Consider the following 17,388-nt stretch of genomic DNA (forward strand, 5'->3'; position numbering starts at 1 on the left):
CTATTCATATAATATCTTTTTTTTTGCCGAAGTGCTGCACCAATCAGATGCGCTCCTACTTGTACGCCGAAACAGAGTCTCGGCGGATCATCCTTCTCCCCCCCCCCCCCCTCTCGAAACGAATGCTATATTAACAAAAAAAAAACAAACGAGAATACGCTATCCGTAATAATAATTATAATTATTATTATATTAATAATAAATGTCCAAAGTCCTGCCTTGCGTGTTTTTCTTGCCTAAACGTAACGATTTTGATCGTGCATGACGCGGTGTGTGAACCGCGCGAAGTGTTTCCGATTTTTCAAGAAATAACAACGACGAATAACACAACATCCTCTTTTGTCGTTTGTTTATATGCGGGAAGAATTGCGCGCGCAAACACCGGCGTGTAACGTTCGTTCGTTCGATAAATATGATTCCGTTTCTTTTGCAGTTTACCACAGTGCATTAAAGTTGCCATCTCGTTAAGTATATTGTTCACGTATGCACTGCAATTTTACGTTCCTGTCGCGATCATGTGGCCAGGATTCGTGAACCAATTCGGCCCGTTCAGGTGGCCAGTTCTAGCGGAGACTATTTTCCGGTCTTCGTTATGTTTGCTCACGTGTGAGTATTAAATCAGTCTATTTCCACGATGTTCAAGTACCGTAAGCTAATAAATAGCCTATTGAATGACACAAATAATCTTTTGAATACTTTATCAATAATTTTGATCTGTTCAGAATTATCTTTATTTGTTTAGAATTATTTTCATTTGTTCAGAATTAATTTTATTTAGGTAGAATCATTTTTATTTATTCAGAAATATTTTTATCCGTTCAAAATTATTTTACAATAGGTTATGTCAAGGTTAGGTTGTTTTTTGCTCGATAACTGACGGGAACAATTCTGTTACAGTTGTGCTAGCAGAAGCGATACCTCAACTGGGCCTGTTCATATCGTTGGTGGGCGCAGTGAGCAGCACCGCGTTAGCTCTGATCTTTCCGCCGATCATCGAGATGGTGGTCTGCTGGCAGAACGCGTCGCTCGGTTTGTTCACGATGACGAAGGACGTCGTGATAGTACTGATAGGACTGCTTGGTTTCGCCACAGGCACATACGAGAGCATCACCTCTATCATCGTGGCGTTCAGCAAGAGTAATTAAGCTAGCGTTTGTAGAAATATCGAATCGTTAATTTTACTTGTACACACACGCGCACACGACATACAAACACACACACACACGCGCGCGCGCGCGCACATGCGCGCACCCGCGCGCACACACGGAATCAACTTGTTCATGACATTTACGCGAACATAGGCTGCGATTGTTGGTAAAGCAGAGATCTCCTTCCCGGAAGGAGCTTTCGCATAATTGTGTTATTTATTAGTAGACTGCGGATATTTATGCGAAATATAACAAATTGTCTGCCTAAATTGCAAGACATGAGTGTCGAGCACAAGTGTCCTGCTTTCTTTTTTTAATAACTTCAATGAGTTCGAACTGACAGATTTTTTAGTTTCTTTCAATGTATTCACTGTTTTAAATTATTATAATCCTTATAACTGATTTATTATAAAGTATTGCGTTTCAAATTATTACTAATTTTCCTCATAATCGCGTAAAATCCGCCGTCTATTTATTAGTCGCGTATACGCAATTTCTTTCTTCCTGCGACTCGGCACGAATCCGACATGCTTCTCGAACACGTTCTCCCCTTATTCCTCGTCTACGAAATTATCCGAGAAATTCGTTTGTATTTTTATAGAAGTCTTTGCGTATACAGGGTGTCCCAAAAGTCACGCGCGATGGGGAAACGAGGGGTTCCTGAGGTTATTTGGAGTAACTTTTTCCTTGGCGAAAATGCAATCCGCGGCTTCGTTTACGAGTTATCGACGAAAAACAGTGACCAATCGCAGAGCGAGCGCGGTCGACGCTCCGCCCTTTCGGCCAATGTCGCCTCGCGCCGGCCGTCTGCCGCCGCGGCGGCAGTGGTCGCGAGGGCGGGGCGTCAGCCGTGCTCGCCTCTCATTGGCCATCGTTTTTCGCTGATAATTCGCAAACGAAGCCTCGTAGAACATTTTCGCTGAGGAAAAAGTTGCTTCGAATGATCTCAGGAACCTCTCGCTTCAAGATTGCGAGCGTCTTTCGGGACACCCGGTAGATCCGCGAACAGGGTAACAACAAATTTCTGAAGTACTCCGTTGCCGAGGCTCTCGATCGCCGTGTAACGAAAGTCGTAGTCACTAAAAAAAGGCAACTATTACGCTATAGAAAGAAAAAAATAACAGATAAAATAGCGACGGAGAGATTCTTCGGAAATTCGTTCACCGCGATCATCGTCAGTCGGTCGCCTGTTCAAGTAAGTTCACGATGTTAGTTGTTTTGTGTCCCCGAAAGCGACATACTAGCCATAAGATTATGCCGTAGATGTACACGTAGAATTGTTTATAGGTCTGAACATGGTCCTATGTGAAAACAAAAGTCGACTGTAATTTAACCGTGATATGTAGCTCTAATGAACCGAAGGAAAAACGTAAAACAAAGAAACAAAAAAGAGAGAGAGAGAGAAAAAAGGAGAAATAAAACGAAGAGAGTAGGACAAGAAAACAATGGAATGGAATCGGGCAATGGATTTTGCAGTCGTTATGAATTTTTTTTTATTATAATGGACGATCGTGTGATATAAAAGACAAAAAGGATAGACTCTTTGTTTTTTACTGAAAACGCGGAATGTAATTTTCTCGATTATCGATTCACGTTGCTGCTGTTGCTGCTGCAGCGAGCACATGATTTCGTCGTGGTCGCCTCAGGGTGTCTGTCGCATCGTTCCCATAAAAATTCTTTCGAATTATGAACGCGAATTATGTTACCAAAATTATTGTCACCGAATTTGTATATTTCTAATTTCGTCGGACGATCCGACCGCGCCCTGACCGACGATTATTTATTGATTAGTATTGATACGCCTTACACGCACACGTTGTTATCGTTACATCGTTTATTATAAGGACTTCCGATTTTATGATACTCTTTGAGAATAATGCTTGCGGCGCGCGCGAGGCGTTCCTTCGCGGCAGATGAACCGTTCCTCCCTTCGACCCTCGGCAAATCAGCGGCGGTCCATGCGGGTCCATTCGGACCCGCTGTAGTCATCCCGTAATTATTTAACTGTAATATTATTCCCGGTCAAATTGTTATCGCGTTCAACGCCCGTGCATTGTTCCCGGTACCTGTTACGTTTATGTATGTTTTTCTTTTAAAAATTAACTCGCATCGTCCTTCGCATTCGACGAACGGCGTATCCTCCGTTTTGGACAGAAAAGGTCGGATTGCTGTATACAGGGTGTCCCAAAAATGTCTCGTAATCCGGAAATGGCGGGTTCCTCGGATCATTTGAAGCAGCTTCTTCCTTTACAAAAATTTTCTCCGAGGCACCGTTAACGAGTTATTAACGAATAACACTGACCAATGAGAAGCGAGCTCGGCCAGCGCGAGCTCGGCCGAGCCAACGAGCGCACGGAGCGGCGACCATTCGGAGAGCGAGCGCGGCCGGCGCTCCGCTCTCGTGGCCAATGCCGCGTCGCGCCGTCCGTCTGGCGCAGCGCAAGCGGTCGCGAGGGCAGGGCGTCAGCCATGCTCTCGCCTCTCATTGATCACTGTTTTTCGTTAATAACTCGTTAACGGTGCCTCGGAGAAAATTTTTCTAAAGGAAAAAGTTGCTTCAAATGAGGAACCCGCCACTTTCAGATCGCGAGACATTTTTGGGACACCCTGTAGATCAAAGAAACTGATCTCGGATGCACGTTCGATCAAGATTGCAGAGTTTCTCTGCGGTCGTCCGAGGCTTCTCGCTCGTATTGTTCCATTCTTCTCGCAGGTTTCCACGATCGTGTGTCGCGTTTTTGTAAAGAAAATGCGATTTTGATTTGCGCGTGAACATGATTTTCTTTTTTCTACCGTAACGAAGCGAAAGAAGATCATTTTCATCGTAGATAGTCGAATCATCTGCAAACGAGAAAAATATTACCGCAAGTATTTAGGCGATTCCGATACCCGAAACGACTCGATTCTGTTTCGTATGTGCGTGAAATTTGCGATCACAGTAAATTCTCTCGAATTGTCCTTCAGCTTGTAAACAAGAATTGACAGTTTGGGAAGAGGAGATGCGATTAACCCCTTGACGTACCATTTTCTTCGCGGTCACTGCGATTATAAATGTTTCGATTGCGATGATTTCTTAAAGGGGAAAGAAAATTGTTGCTCATTCGTGCCTAAATTTACTTGAATTTATTTATAATATCGATGACAAAAGATTAGAATTTTATTCCAACTTTTAGGAAGGATAGAATAACATTTATATTGAATAAGTTGTTACTATAAATTATCAGAACGAGTTGGACTCGTCGAAGGGATGATAAAGGGTTAATCGAACCTTCCGCCTCGTTTTTATAATTGTTGGCAGCTATGAAAACGAACCGTGTGGCTCGAATAATCGTGTCTCCTCTTGCAAAATTGTCTATTTTTGTTTACAAGCTTAAAGAAAATTAGGGAGAATTTATTATACTTGACCCGGTATCGAGAATCCGTGGCAGCCAATTACTAAATAATTATATTACTAAATAATAATACTAAGTAATAATTCACGACCGGATATCGCGTCGCTGGAATCACTGTAATTCTCTCATTTCTGCTATTTTCTGTCATTTTCGTCGTTTTTTGTCGATTGCAGCTTGCAATTTTCGTCGCGTCACAACCAGATCCGATAATAAAATATTAACTTTCTTTCTAATTCCTTTTTTGGACAACGAAAATTATATTATTAATAATTATAAATTATCAAAAATCTTATTCGACAGTATCTGCGGCAAATCGAGAGACCCGAACGGTGCAGAAGAATCGTTTCTGTTCGCAGACTCTGTAACTTATTCCGCACCGACGACCATTGTAATTTAAATGTAATGTTTAATAAAACGAGAAATCTTTTTATTACAATGCAGAACGAAGATAACGGCAACAGCGCGCCGCGACACGGTGTCGCTCGATGGATGATGATCTTCTCGCGCGATCGTTTTTCTAAGAAGCGTTTATTTAATTAGTAGTTATGTAAACACGCGAGACGAATGGTTCGATCGAAAGTTATTCCTTCGTTACGGCGATAAAGAGATACAGTATTCAATTGTAAACGCGAAAGCGGAGGCTGTAATTACGATGTATTTATTTTATCAGAAACACGGTACGAATTTAAGAACAGTTCAGCGATTAATGGAGGATGCTTCGAATGCGTATGCGAAGGATGTACAGAGTGTTCCATAATTATGTCAACACCTGGAATGGAACGATTCCTGAGGTAATTTCAAGTAATTTTTTCCTCAGCGAAAATGCGATCCGCCGCTCCGTTTACGAGTTATCGAGGAAAAACGGCGGCCAATGAGAGGCGAGCTCGGCTGGCGCAAGGCGGCGCCGGCCGTTTAACGTATCGGCAGTGGCCGCGAGGGCGGAGTGTCAGCCGTACGCGATCGCTCTTTGGTCACCGTTTTTCGTTAATAACTCGCAAAAGAAGACATTTTTGCTAAGGAAAAAGTTACTTCAAATGATCTCGGGAACCCATTATTTCTCTGAGTCATAATTTTGGGCTACCCTGTACAGTGTACATGTTTCGTCGCGTCTGTGGTAATATTTAAAGCAATTATCGATAAAACGATCGCCGACGGACTGCGGATTTTTTTGTACAAAATTACTCGTTCTCGCCGATCTTTTCCAAGAAAAGAAAAGAAAAGGAAGAGGAAAAGAAACATTGAACCGACGACAAAAATCGATTCCTGAATACCGTTACCGTGACAGTAGAATAAAAGATCAATATTTTCTCATTTCCGCTGTTCTCCCCGTATTCATGATTTATTTTACAAATGTCACGAACGATCGAAGTTATGTGCGGTTTAATCGCGAATCATCACCGACGCCGAAATTCAGCGCGTCCCGATCGAATGGAATTATTTAACGAGCACACCCGGTACATTGCGAGGAGCACACGGGGCAACAAAAACGACAAAATAATCGCAGCTAGACGACGCGCTCGTTCGCCGCGCGAGGGTTGAAAGGGTGTGGCTCGTCACCGCGAACGGTCGAATTTTATCGCTCGATTTTATCCGATTACAGTAATGTCTCCCTTACTGACGCTCAGATTGCGCACAAAAATGGACAATTTGGGAAGAGGAGGTACGATTATTCGAGCCTTGCCGCTCGTTTTTATAATTGTGGACAATTTATAACTATAAAAATAAACCGCAAGGCTCGAATAATCGTATTTCCTCTTCCCAAATTGTCCATTTTTGTGGTCAATCTGGGCGTCAATTAGAGAGACACTACTGTAAAAATTATGAAATAATTGAATCTCTTCGCGCTTCCCGAATAATATGAATTGACCGACGACGATCTTCTCCGCCGGTCTCGGCCAATAGCGATCGAGTGCCGCGACAGTGGGGCAGCTAAATAAATGTGGGGGTGGGGGGAATGTAAGCGCAAAGGCGCCTTGTTGTCGCGGGAGGACTATACGTTGTTCCGCGTACAGTAATGTCTCCCTTACTGACGCTCAGATTGTCCACTAAATTGGATAATTTGGGAAGAGGAGATACGATTATTCGAGCCTTGCGGCTCGTTTTTATAATTGTGGACAATGTATAACTATAAAAATAAATCGCAAGGCTCGAATAATCGTATCTCTTCTTCCCAAATTGTCCATTTTTGTGGACGATCTGAGCGTCGATTAGGGAGACACTACTGTATCCGTTGTTTCGGGGAATTGTTTGCCTCGGTGATTACGCAGCTCTCGAAACGACGATGGACTCCTAGGACTCTCTCGTGAGTGTATACATATTGTACCGATATAGTATTAATCGTTCAAGCGACGCGTCGATGTAAAAGAAAGGAAAACGACAAGAAAAAGGAAAAAAAAGAAAAAAAAGAATAGAAAAGAAAGGAAACGGCGGCGCACAGATTATTGTGGTGCCGTCCTCGGAGTACAAATTCTCTCAGGGATACTTTTTATTTGTACGCACCCCGCTAGACGCTCGAAAACGTTTTCTTCCTTTTTTTTTAGCAGCCCTGTAGTGTGACAGATTTTTTTTCCCCGTTTCTCCTTGATCGATGCGTGAATATATATATAAAGACAATAAATATATGAGAGAGAGAGAGAGAGAGAGAGAGAGAGAGAGAGAGACGAAACGCGTTGTCGGTTGATGTAAAAAAATTTCTGTTCAGTTCTCTGATTCTGATCGGCTTACGACGAATAAACTGTTTCAAACATTCGATATTTCTTTGAACTGTTCGAGAATATTAATTGTAAATATATTATATTAATATATTAATGTGGAAACGTAAAATCGCGATCTTGTCAATTTATTTGTCGATTTATATGTTAAAGATTCATAGTATTGCTATATATACTGTATAGTACTATATATATATTATTATGCATGCTATATATTACTATAAATATTACCATATTAATATATATACTATATAGTATACATATATAGTATATAGTACACATAGTATATATAGTATGTATGATAATATTTGTAGTAATATATATAGTATATATGGTAATATTTATAGTACTGTATACACAATTACTATATGTATATTGATTCTAAATGTGAACGGTTCGTTAAACGTGAACCGCTGTTTTGTTCAACAAGAATATTGAACAAGAAGTTCGATGGAGCTTCAGGATTTGTGCGATTTTATACGCTGAAAATTGATCGCGTACAATTCGTGTAAAATCCTTAACGTTAGAAAAACAACTTTAGCGATCGCTTCATTTTATTGATTAAAGATAGCAGGAATTTTTCAACAAATTCATCTTCACTAAATTTCATATGCATAATACTTTCTTATTATATTATACATATAATATAAGGATACGTTTTTGTTCATTTTTATGCGATACGTTTCAATTAATTTATATGGGATACATTTTTATTCATTTTTATGCGACATAATTCGATTAATTTTTATGGGATACATTTTTATTCATTTTTGTGCGATACATTTTTGTTAATTTTTTTATGTGACACATTTTTATTCATTTTTATGCGATACATTTGAATTGATTTTTATGTGATAAATTTGTGATAATTTTCGTGTAACCAGTACGTTTTTATTCATTTTTTCGTTGAAATTCGAGCACAACGTCGAGCGCAAAATCGAAATACTTCAAATAAACGTTTCTCCATTTAATTGGGATTTGAAAAAAAACAGGTTAAAAATAATATCGTTTGCAATCGAACAGTTTAAATATTGTCGAAGCCGTGGCAAACATTCTGAAGTCATCGGCCAAGCGGCCAACGTGCCGATCGATGTCTCCGCAAGATCGACGCGGTTCAAACGCGTCGCAACAAAGTGGCGAATTATTTCTACCAAAAAATTGCGATCATAATCGCTCGATTTCACGCGAGAAATGGATTGCGCGAGGGCGACGGTGAGAACCGCCGTTTGAAAATGTCGGAACATCGCGCTGATCGCGAAATTATTTTCAGCTCGAAAAGACGAACGTCTTCCAGGTGAACATTATAGTTCCGCTGATAAAGATGGTAGACGCGTACGAACGAACCAAGCACGAATTTAGCCCGGATGAGTTTTGCATCGTGTTGTTCGCTGCGGAGAAGCCGGCCGAAAAGTGTTCGACGAATTTCAATTTAGTTCGAGATTGTTGCAGCCATCCGGAACAGTTTAAGGTTAACGATGCTGTTTAACAGAGAAGCCGTCAAATCGAACAATAATAATTTATGAATACAGTAATTTCTCGCGGAAATGCCAAATTTTTGGTTAACTGTGAATTTTCCTGCGCTAGTGCTACGCCTATGCAATTTATTGCTACGTCTATGATAAGGGTCCGCGCTAATTCCTGGAAGGCGATACGAAATTGCTTCGAATTGCCTTCGAATTGTGGCATGTAACCTCCGAATTGCCTTGGAATTGTGTCACGTGACCTCGAATTGCATTCGAATTGTGTCACGTGGCCTTTAAATCGTGTCACGTGGCTCCGAATTGCCTTCGAATCGCCTCACGTGGCCACGAATTGCCTTCGAATCGCCTCATGTGGCCTCCGAATTGCCTCCGAATCGTGGCAAAAGATTAGAAATAAAAATGTCCCGTCTTCGCAGAGTTTGCCGGTTCCGATTCAGGACGTCACCATTGAATTGTTCATGAACATCGCACGTTACGAACACTTTCTGGAAGGTGTGAGCAGACACTTTTTGAAGAAACGTCGTCGGCATTCCGACACGTTGGCCGAAACCATGGGTACGCGATTTTACATGATTTCGAAACATTTTGAATGTACCCATAAACATTAGTTCAATGAGAATATTCATTCTTTTTTTGTACAATTTTTTAATTAATTTTGATTTCATGTTTTTCGTCTTGTATGATTCATTCGAAGTCTTTATTTTGATTTTATCTCTTTACTTTCGCATAATTTTTTGACTTTTTCATTTTGATTTTATCGTATTACTTTTGCACACTTTTTTAACTCTTTTATTTCGATTTTATTGCTTCGCTTTTTTGCATAATTTTTTTAAACTCTTTTATTTTGATTTTATCGCATTATTCGTACACAATTTCTTAACTCTCTTATTTTTATTTTATCGCATTACTTTTGCCAGTGTTCCTGTACATCCTAGCGTACCAAGTGTGCAATCTGTACTTCGAGGACTCCGTCGAGTGTTTCGATTACTTCAAATTCAGAAAGGTGTTCTTCATGGTCTCGTATCTCCTTCACTCGGAAACGCCGAGTGTCTTTCACAGAATCGGTTGTTTCGATTTCGACGAAGATTTCGTGGAGCAGAGGCTGATCTTGCCGTTGTTGGAAGCGACGCCGTGCTTGGAGGTTGTGCTTTCCGAATTTTTCGCTTGGTTTCTTATTTCTTTAATTTTGTAATTCTTCAATTTTGTAATTCTTCAATTTCTTAACCTTCTACTTTTTTAATTTTTTAATTTTGTAATTTCTTAATTCTTTAACTTCTCAATTCTTTAATTTCTTAATTTGTTAATTTCTTAATTCTTTAACTTCTTAATTCTTTAATTTCTTAATTTGTTAATTTCTTAATTCTTTAACTTCTTAATTCTTTAATTTCTTAAATCTTTAACTTTCTTAATTCTTTAATTTCTTAATTCTATAATTTCTTAATTCTTTAATTTCTTAATTCTTTAACTTCTTAATTCTTTAACTTTTTAATTCTTTAATTTCTTAACACGTTAAGCGCCACGCCGAATTTTTGCGCCTTTCCGTTGAAGCCACAGTTAGCCGTCAGGCGGGCCCTACCGGGCAGCGCGCCGATAGGCGAGCCAGAGTATAAACAGATAACGGGTAACGTAACCCGGGTTGAGGACCGGAGCTTGTCTTCGTATGTTTATCTTTCCACTTGCAGATAAACTGTACTCGAGAGCCTGTCATTTTCTGATCGTAATAAATACTATGTATATACTTTGTTTATATCCTTATAGTCCCTTCTCCTTGGTAGAAGATAAAAAAGCAATCAATGAATATATAAGTATTCTATTCTATTCCTTGAAGCATTGACCAAACAAAAACCGATATCGCATAATTTAAATGTTCAGTCTCACAAATACGCAAGGACCGACACACGCGCCGCGATAGAAGAACGAAAAATCTGTCGCTGGTCCGCAGGAACCGGCGTGGCCTGAATGGAAAGTCTAGCGCCGGTCCCTAGGGACCGGCGTGGCGCGTAACGTGTTAATTCTTTAATTTCTTTATTCTTTAATTTACTGTTTAATGTTGACATAATTTTTCGAAACGTTGTATTATCGCCATCAAAAGACATCTGCTAAGTTATCTTAAATTTTTCGGCGAACCCTCTGACTAATTATCAATCGTCCTTGGAATTGATCGTTCACAGAAGCTTCATAAGAATCTGAAAGGGGCGATCGAAACCGGAAAACATCGGAAGAAAAGGGTTACGATTCCTGTTTTCATGAATGTCTTGAATCATCCGAAACGAGCCGCGGGGCCGCCTCCTGGCACGCCGGAAGTAAGCCGTTTTCCGATCTTGCGATCCGAGAAATCAAACACAGAAAAATAAACGCATAAATAAATTAACACATAAACTGATGACGGTCTACATTAACCCTTTGCACCCGAAGCTGTTTTAACTGAAAATATAAAATCATTTTTCTAACTTATAATATTTCTACTTTATATGACAAAATGTATATTTTATGCGTATGAAATTGACTCTTGGGACTCGCACAACAGTTACGCTCTTAACAATTTTTTAAATTTAAACTTTGTTGATATCAAAATTATCTTAAACGGTGATATAACAAATTTTAGTGATGCCTCAGAGCCACCACTCGAGTGCAAAGGGTTAAACTGCAGAATTTAATTTGTAAAACAGAAATTAAATTATATATGTATATATCGAAATAATTAATAATAATAATAAATAATTATATAATAAATATAATAATATATATTATATTAAATTATTATTTATAAATTAAATAATTCTATATATAAATAATTCTTCGACTAACGTACTTCGAATTGTACATCAATGAACATTTACAATGAAAATAAGAGATTGTAGATCATTGTAGTCCGCTGATAATTCTGTTTGTATACATCTCGATTAAAAGTTAATGATCCCTCTGATCCCTATGGATCTGATGACCGAACATATGTACATACATAAATCGTTCGAACGAACTAACGTCGATCGAATATGTTCACTATGCATCGTTTAATTCGGCGGCGAAGGAATGCGTGTTCTTAAATTGACGAAAATTTAAGGTCTCTCTTTTTGAAGATTCCTTGTGTGCCGGATAGGATTTGGCGGTGCAGAGATTCGCGCGGGATGTTCCCAGAACGAATTACGCGAAGCCGTCGACGGAAAAGAGATTGGCGACGTTGCGAGCGGCGAACAAATCGCACGCGATTCGATTGCTGAACGACGCGAACATGAACGCCCCGAAATTATTGCTGCGCGAGAAACGATCGACGGAGACGAAGCTGCAAGAGAAAATGAGACCGGTATCCCTCAGGAAACCAGTTCCGACGTTCAAGGTATGTTCCGAAGTAATTTTCATTTCATTGTTGCGACTGTACTTCGGTGTTTCAATTATTTCGACGATAATTCAATGTTTCAATTATTTCGTCAATAATTCAATCTTTCAATTATTTCGATGATAATTCAGTGTTTTAATTAGTTCAACAATTATTCAGCGTTTCAATTATTTCGACAATAATTCGGCGTTTCACTTAGTTCAACAATAATTCAGTATTTCAATTATTTCGACAATAATTAAGCGTTCAATTCTTTCGACGATAATTCGCTGTTTTATTTATTTCGACGATAATTCAGTGTTTCAATCATTTCGTCAATAATTCAACGTTCAATTATTCCGACAATAATTCAGTGTTTCAATTATTTCGTCAATAATTCAGTGTTTCAATTATTTCGTCAATAATTCAATCGTTCAATTATTTCGACAATAATTTACTGTTCCAATTATTTCATCAATAATTCAGTGTTTCAATTATTTCGTCAATAATTCAGCGTTTCAATTATTTCGTCAATAATTCAGTGTCTTAATTAATTCAACAATAATTCGGCGTTTCAATTATTTCACCAATAATTTATTTTCTCAATTATTTCCACGATAATTCGGCGTTTATGTTATTTCGACAATACTTTACTGTCCAAACAAATGTTTACTTAACCGTAATGAACGCGACAAATATCTTTTCATCCGAATTATTAATTATTAATATGTATTAATATTACCATATATTAATATTACCAATTTGACCATATTTGTTTAACAGTCGGTCGAGGTTAAACAAACGACAGCTTCCATACTGAGGGAATGTGCTCGCGTGATCACCGACGAGGAAAAGGAAATAAAAAAGTAATTAATTCAAAAAACCTGTTACGTTTTATAATTTTCCAGTGTGCAAAATCGTGTAAGAAAAGCATAGATCTCAGCTTTTATTCCGTACCGATTTCTATTATACCTTTTTATCGTTGCAAGAATTACGAACATTATATAATTTATGTATGTATATATACTATATAATATTATATAATTTATATATACTATATAATATTATATTATATATAATAATATAATAATATAATATTAATGAATATTATAAAATTATAACTCTTGAATATTTATCACCGAATATCGTTTAATTTTGTCCATGTATTCCCACTGAATCGCGCAGATTAAAAATGTTGGCGGAAGGAGGATTCGATCCATCTTCGATCGTCCGGCTGGAAGAAGAAGAACGCGAACGAAAGAAACTGATCGAATTGTCGAAAGTGGAAGAGAAACATCTGTTGGCCCTGATAAGCCGCGAGGGCGCATTTATCGCGAAACAATCTTTGTTGAACGGCTGTAAACAGCAAGCGGAATGTGTGCGGAAAGAGGTTGTATGCCTATTTTGCTTGGCCTTTACGTGTAAACGTTGCTAACAAACCGTTGCCGTCACGTTGCTCGCAATGGTCGCATTGTCGAATGGAATTCTCCGTCCGTTGCTTCCGATTTTATAAATATTATAGTATTATAGTATATAATTTGAGTATATATTATAGTATTTTTTTTGTTGTATTTATGTATTATTTAGTGGTGAAAATATATGAAATTTAAAATAATGAAAATATTATGAGAATTTAGGGACGTCTACTTATTGTTTTCAATTTGCTGAGATTGTTGGAAGAAAGAAAGAAATTTTTATTGGATCCATATTTATTGAAATTGATTGAGATCAGTTCTATTTTGCATGAAGAACCGCAATTCTGAAGAATTGAAATATCATATTATAAAGAATTGAGATATCATATTCTAAAGAATTGAAGTATCATATTCTAAAGAATTGTAATATCATATTCTAAAGAATTGAAATATCATATTGTAAAGAATTCAGATATCATATTCTAAAGAATTGATGTATCATATTGTAAAGAATTGTGATATCATATTCTAAAGAATTGAAATATCATATTATAAAGAATTGAGATATTATATTCTAAAGAATTGAAATATCGTATTGTAAAGAATTGAGTTATCATATTCTAAGGAATTGAAATAACATATCCTATAGAAATGAATGATCATATTCTAAAAAATTGAAATATCATATTCTAAAGAATTGAAATATCATATTCTAAAGAATTGAGATTTAAATTGGGATTTTCACGAATCGCTCGCAGAAACAAGAATTGTCGGAGAAGCTGGAGAAATGGAAAGAGAAACATAACAAGGAAATGGCTGAAGTTGTCGAACGTTGTCGCATAGTCGAACAAAATTCCCGGGACGCTTTCAACGCTATGATCGACGAGAAACGACAGAAAGGTGTGTTATTATTTATTATAATAATTTTAAAAAAACTTTCGCAAGCGTTGAAACGTTTATTCACATGTAAACTATAAAATTGTGGGAATTATTCTATATTCTTCTTCTTATAATATACATATATATTATATGTATTACATATATTATATATGTATTATATATAATATATATTATTTTTCTATATTCTCCGTAATTGGGGAATTATTATATACAATATATGAATTCTCGGTTCATTCGAATTTGATGCATTTACGATAAATGCAGGAGAAACGAGAAACTTCTCCTTTTTTGCGAAATTTTCGACGATATTTTCTGCGACATTTTCTGCGTTAAAATACGCAGTTCGACAACAACGTTAAGATATACGTCACGGTAATACGAGAAATTGTAGTTCAGTTTCATCAAAGTCCCTGTTCAAAACGGATTGTATCCGGTTGTTCAGTTTTTGAGAAATCAAATGTGAACGGATTGTGTATTTATTAATTAGCCGCCGAGGTTTCCGAAGAATCCCGGCAATTGAAGGCTCAGCTGGCGAAACAGAGGGAAGAGGAGATACAGAAAAAGATCAGACTCATTCAGGAAATAAAAACTATACAGTCATTGCGAACCTTGCCCTACAAGGACTTCGACCCGACGGAATCCAGTGGCTTGGGTCTGCTCTGCGAAATGTCCCTGGCAGAGGTCTAACCGATTTTTCTTAATCCGCGAAGAAACATTTTCTTCTCAATCTGTTACTTATCATTATTATTATTATTATTATTATTATTATTTTCTTCTTCTCCTTCTTATCATTATTATTATTATTACTATTATTATTATAATTTTTTTTATTATTTGTGTTATTTTCTTTTTCTCCTTCTTCTTTTTCTTCTTCTTCTTATTTTTATTATTATTATTACTATTATTTGTATTATTTTCATTATTTTCTTCTTCTTTTTACTATTATTGATGTAATGGATAAAACAGTTCTGGGGTGGAATAATGCTGTTTAAAGCGGTAGGGGGTGGGGGATTTTTAATGGATAAGATCCAAAAAATAAAGAAAAATTATTATTATTGTTATTATTGTACAGTTGAAGGAGAGATTGTTTTGGATGAAAATGAAACTGAACGAGGAAATCGAGAATCGGAAATGCATCGTGAGTCGGGAACGCGAGAGGCAGAAGACTATGATTAAGGATACTCGAAAGGCGCTGGAGGATTACAAAGTCAGCAAGTTAGTCTTCTGCTAATAATTGTTCCTAATCGGTGAGAAATGCGAAAATTATCGAGATTACCGAGATGTATGCAAATAAATCTGACAGCTTAAATTACATTCTATTCTCAGCGCAAGTTGTAATTTTTGAAATGTTCGCAATGAAAACAAAGACGAAGTATAAAAATGTATCGTTTAAATATTTTTGTAACTATTTCAATTGTTAACGATTCTACTTAGGCCTTGTCTCGGTATTTAGTTATTTAGATCGTCAACGATTACAAAAACGAGCCGCAAGACTTCGAATAATCGTGCCTCCTCTTCCCGAATCGTCCATTTTCGTGGACAATTCGAGCGTCAATTAGACAGAATTTACTGCAATTTACGGCAGCGACGGTGTCGAAAATAAAAAAGCTATTAGGACTAATTCTCTGCGTCGAATTCAAATGCAATATTCTAGAGAATTAAAATATCATATTGTAAAGAACTTAGATATCATATTTTAAAGAATTGAAATATCATATTCTAAAGAATTTAATTTCTATTCGTTTTCCAGGCGAAACAACCTCGCCCCGTCCAAACCACTGCAACAGGCAGCAGTCGCTTCGCCGGAAGTCGATGCCCTGCGGAAGCAGTTGGAGGAACGGAGAGCCGTCAGGCTGCGAAAAGAAACTGATGATCGCGCGAAGTGATCCAGAAATAGTCTTGATTGTTGTAACAATCCGGTCGGATTCGTTTCTCTAATAAATAAATTAGTATTATATTTCTAAATATTTATTAGAAATAATAGTGACAATCGGAGAAAATTTGCTGTATTTCTCGCTGTGTTCGGACGTTCGGCAGTCTCCGTTAATTATAACGCATTTAGATCGATATACAGGGTGTCCGAAAAGTGTCTCGCGATCCGAAAATGGCGGGTTTCTGAGGCGATTCACGGTTTTGTTTACGAATTATTACTGCAAGAGAGTGACGAACGAGCGGACAAAGTCCGGTTCCGTTCTAGAAATCAAATAAAAAATCCATGTTTCTAGAAACCGAACGATCGATTCTCCAACTTTAAACAGTGTTATCGATCTTTAAATTGTTTACGTAGGATTTGCGCAGATAGAAAGTCGCTAGGCCGTCGGGCGACGAGCGAACGTGTCAATAGAGGAGCCGTTCGTTCGATAAAGCGGGCGCAGAGATTACGTGTATCACCCCAGTGTTTTCATTGCCGCGAGTCATGCGGGCTTATCGAAACAATTGGATTCCGTTTCGAAAGTGAACCGATCATGAACTAGTTTACGTATCGCAATGGAATTTGAATCATCGCAAGCGTCGTCGCTGATCCTTGTCCCGATTGGTTCCTCCCTTCAAAAAATCCATCGAAACGTTAGACAATTGCGTGTGCGCGTGCAGTTATTAATCATCAATTAATTAAGTCGATTGATCTTGTTATTTTTGAAATACGAATTTAATGTGGGCGATCGATATTGTTGCCACTCGTTGTCCGAAAATTCTTTTTTTTTGTCATATTTTTCGCGAATTGATGACATAAAAATCGAGGAATAAGCACTGAACTGGGTTAAATAGTATTTTATATAATAGTATGTTATTTAAATATAATACAATATATATAATACAAATATAATTTAAAGTACTATTGTGTGTAATAGTATTTTCTAATTATTTATATGTATGTAATATTATTGTATATATATATAATTATTATATGTGATATATTAATAATATAATAGATATAGTAATATTACATATAATATACTAATATAATATAATACATATACATAATGTATTAATAATATAATATATATATAATATTACATATATATAA

The 17,388-nt window shown here is 37.3% G+C and overlaps 2 protein-coding genes across 8 annotated transcripts in view; both read left to right on the forward strand.

The window, feature by feature from the left end:
- LOC143262930 (proton-coupled amino acid transporter-like protein acs) overlaps nt 1–7,363 on the forward strand; it is a 58,730-nt gene extending 51,367 nt beyond the window's left edge. For 3 of the 5 annotated variants that reach the window (XM_076528285.1, XM_076528286.1, XM_076528287.1), the window contains 2 exons: nt 434–606; nt 898–7,363. In XM_076528285.1, coding sequence (XP_076384400.1) covers nt 434–606; nt 898–1,145 — 421 coding nt within the window. In that variant the 3' untranslated portion in view covers nt 1,146–7,363. Of the gene's footprint in view, nt 1–32; nt 358–433; nt 607–897 lie in introns of those variants that run through there. The other 2 variants (XM_076528288.1, XM_076528289.1) reach the window with 2 other exon arrangements.
- A 1,373-nt stretch (nt 7,364–8,736) lies between these two features.
- On the forward strand, nt 8,737–16,320 carry LOC143262931 (cilia- and flagella-associated protein 99-like). Of its 3 annotated transcripts, XM_076528290.1 has the most exons (10): nt 8,737–9,287; nt 9,650–9,873; nt 10,904–11,035; nt 11,833–12,069; nt 12,832–12,914; nt 13,234–13,438; nt 14,222–14,363; nt 14,851–15,044; nt 15,436–15,578; nt 16,114–16,320. In XM_076528290.1, exons 1-10 carry the CDS (start codon nt 9,191–9,193, stop codon nt 16,247–16,249), a joined length of 1,593 nt encoding a protein of 530 aa, XP_076384405.1. In that variant the 5' UTR covers nt 8,737–9,190; the 3' UTR covers nt 16,250–16,320. The 3 variants fall into 3 exon arrangements, with proteins under 3 accessions (XP_076384405.1, XP_076384406.1, XP_076384407.1); XM_076528291.1 differs by lacking the exons at nt 14,851–15,044; nt 15,436–15,578; XM_076528292.1 differs by lacking the exons at nt 12,832–12,914; nt 13,234–13,438.
- Nucleotides 16,321–17,388: the final 1,068 nt, after the last annotated feature.

This window comes from Megalopta genalis, unplaced genomic scaffold (genome assembly GCF_051020955.1).
Source record: "Megalopta genalis isolate 19385.01 unplaced genomic scaffold, iyMegGena1_principal scaffold0250, whole genome shotgun sequence".
NCBI classification, from domain to species: domain Eukaryota; kingdom Metazoa; phylum Arthropoda; class Insecta; order Hymenoptera; family Halictidae; genus Megalopta; species Megalopta genalis.

What these genes read in the sequence shown, in the direction of transcription:
- LOC143262931 (XM_076528290.1), top strand. Translation starts at nt 9,191, where the DNA reads ATGAACATCGCACGTTACGAACACTTTCTGGAAGGTGTGAGCAGACAC. An exon ending in CACGTTGGCCGAAACCATGG is followed by an intron (nt 9,288 to 9,649) that starts GTACGCGATTTT and finishes TACTTTTGCCAG; the next exon opens with TGTTCCTGTACATCCTAGCG. An exon ending in GCGAAATGTCCCTGGCAGAG is followed by an intron (nt 15,045 to 15,435) that starts GTCTAACCGATT and finishes ATTATTGTACAG; the next exon opens with TTGAAGGAGAGATTGTTTTG.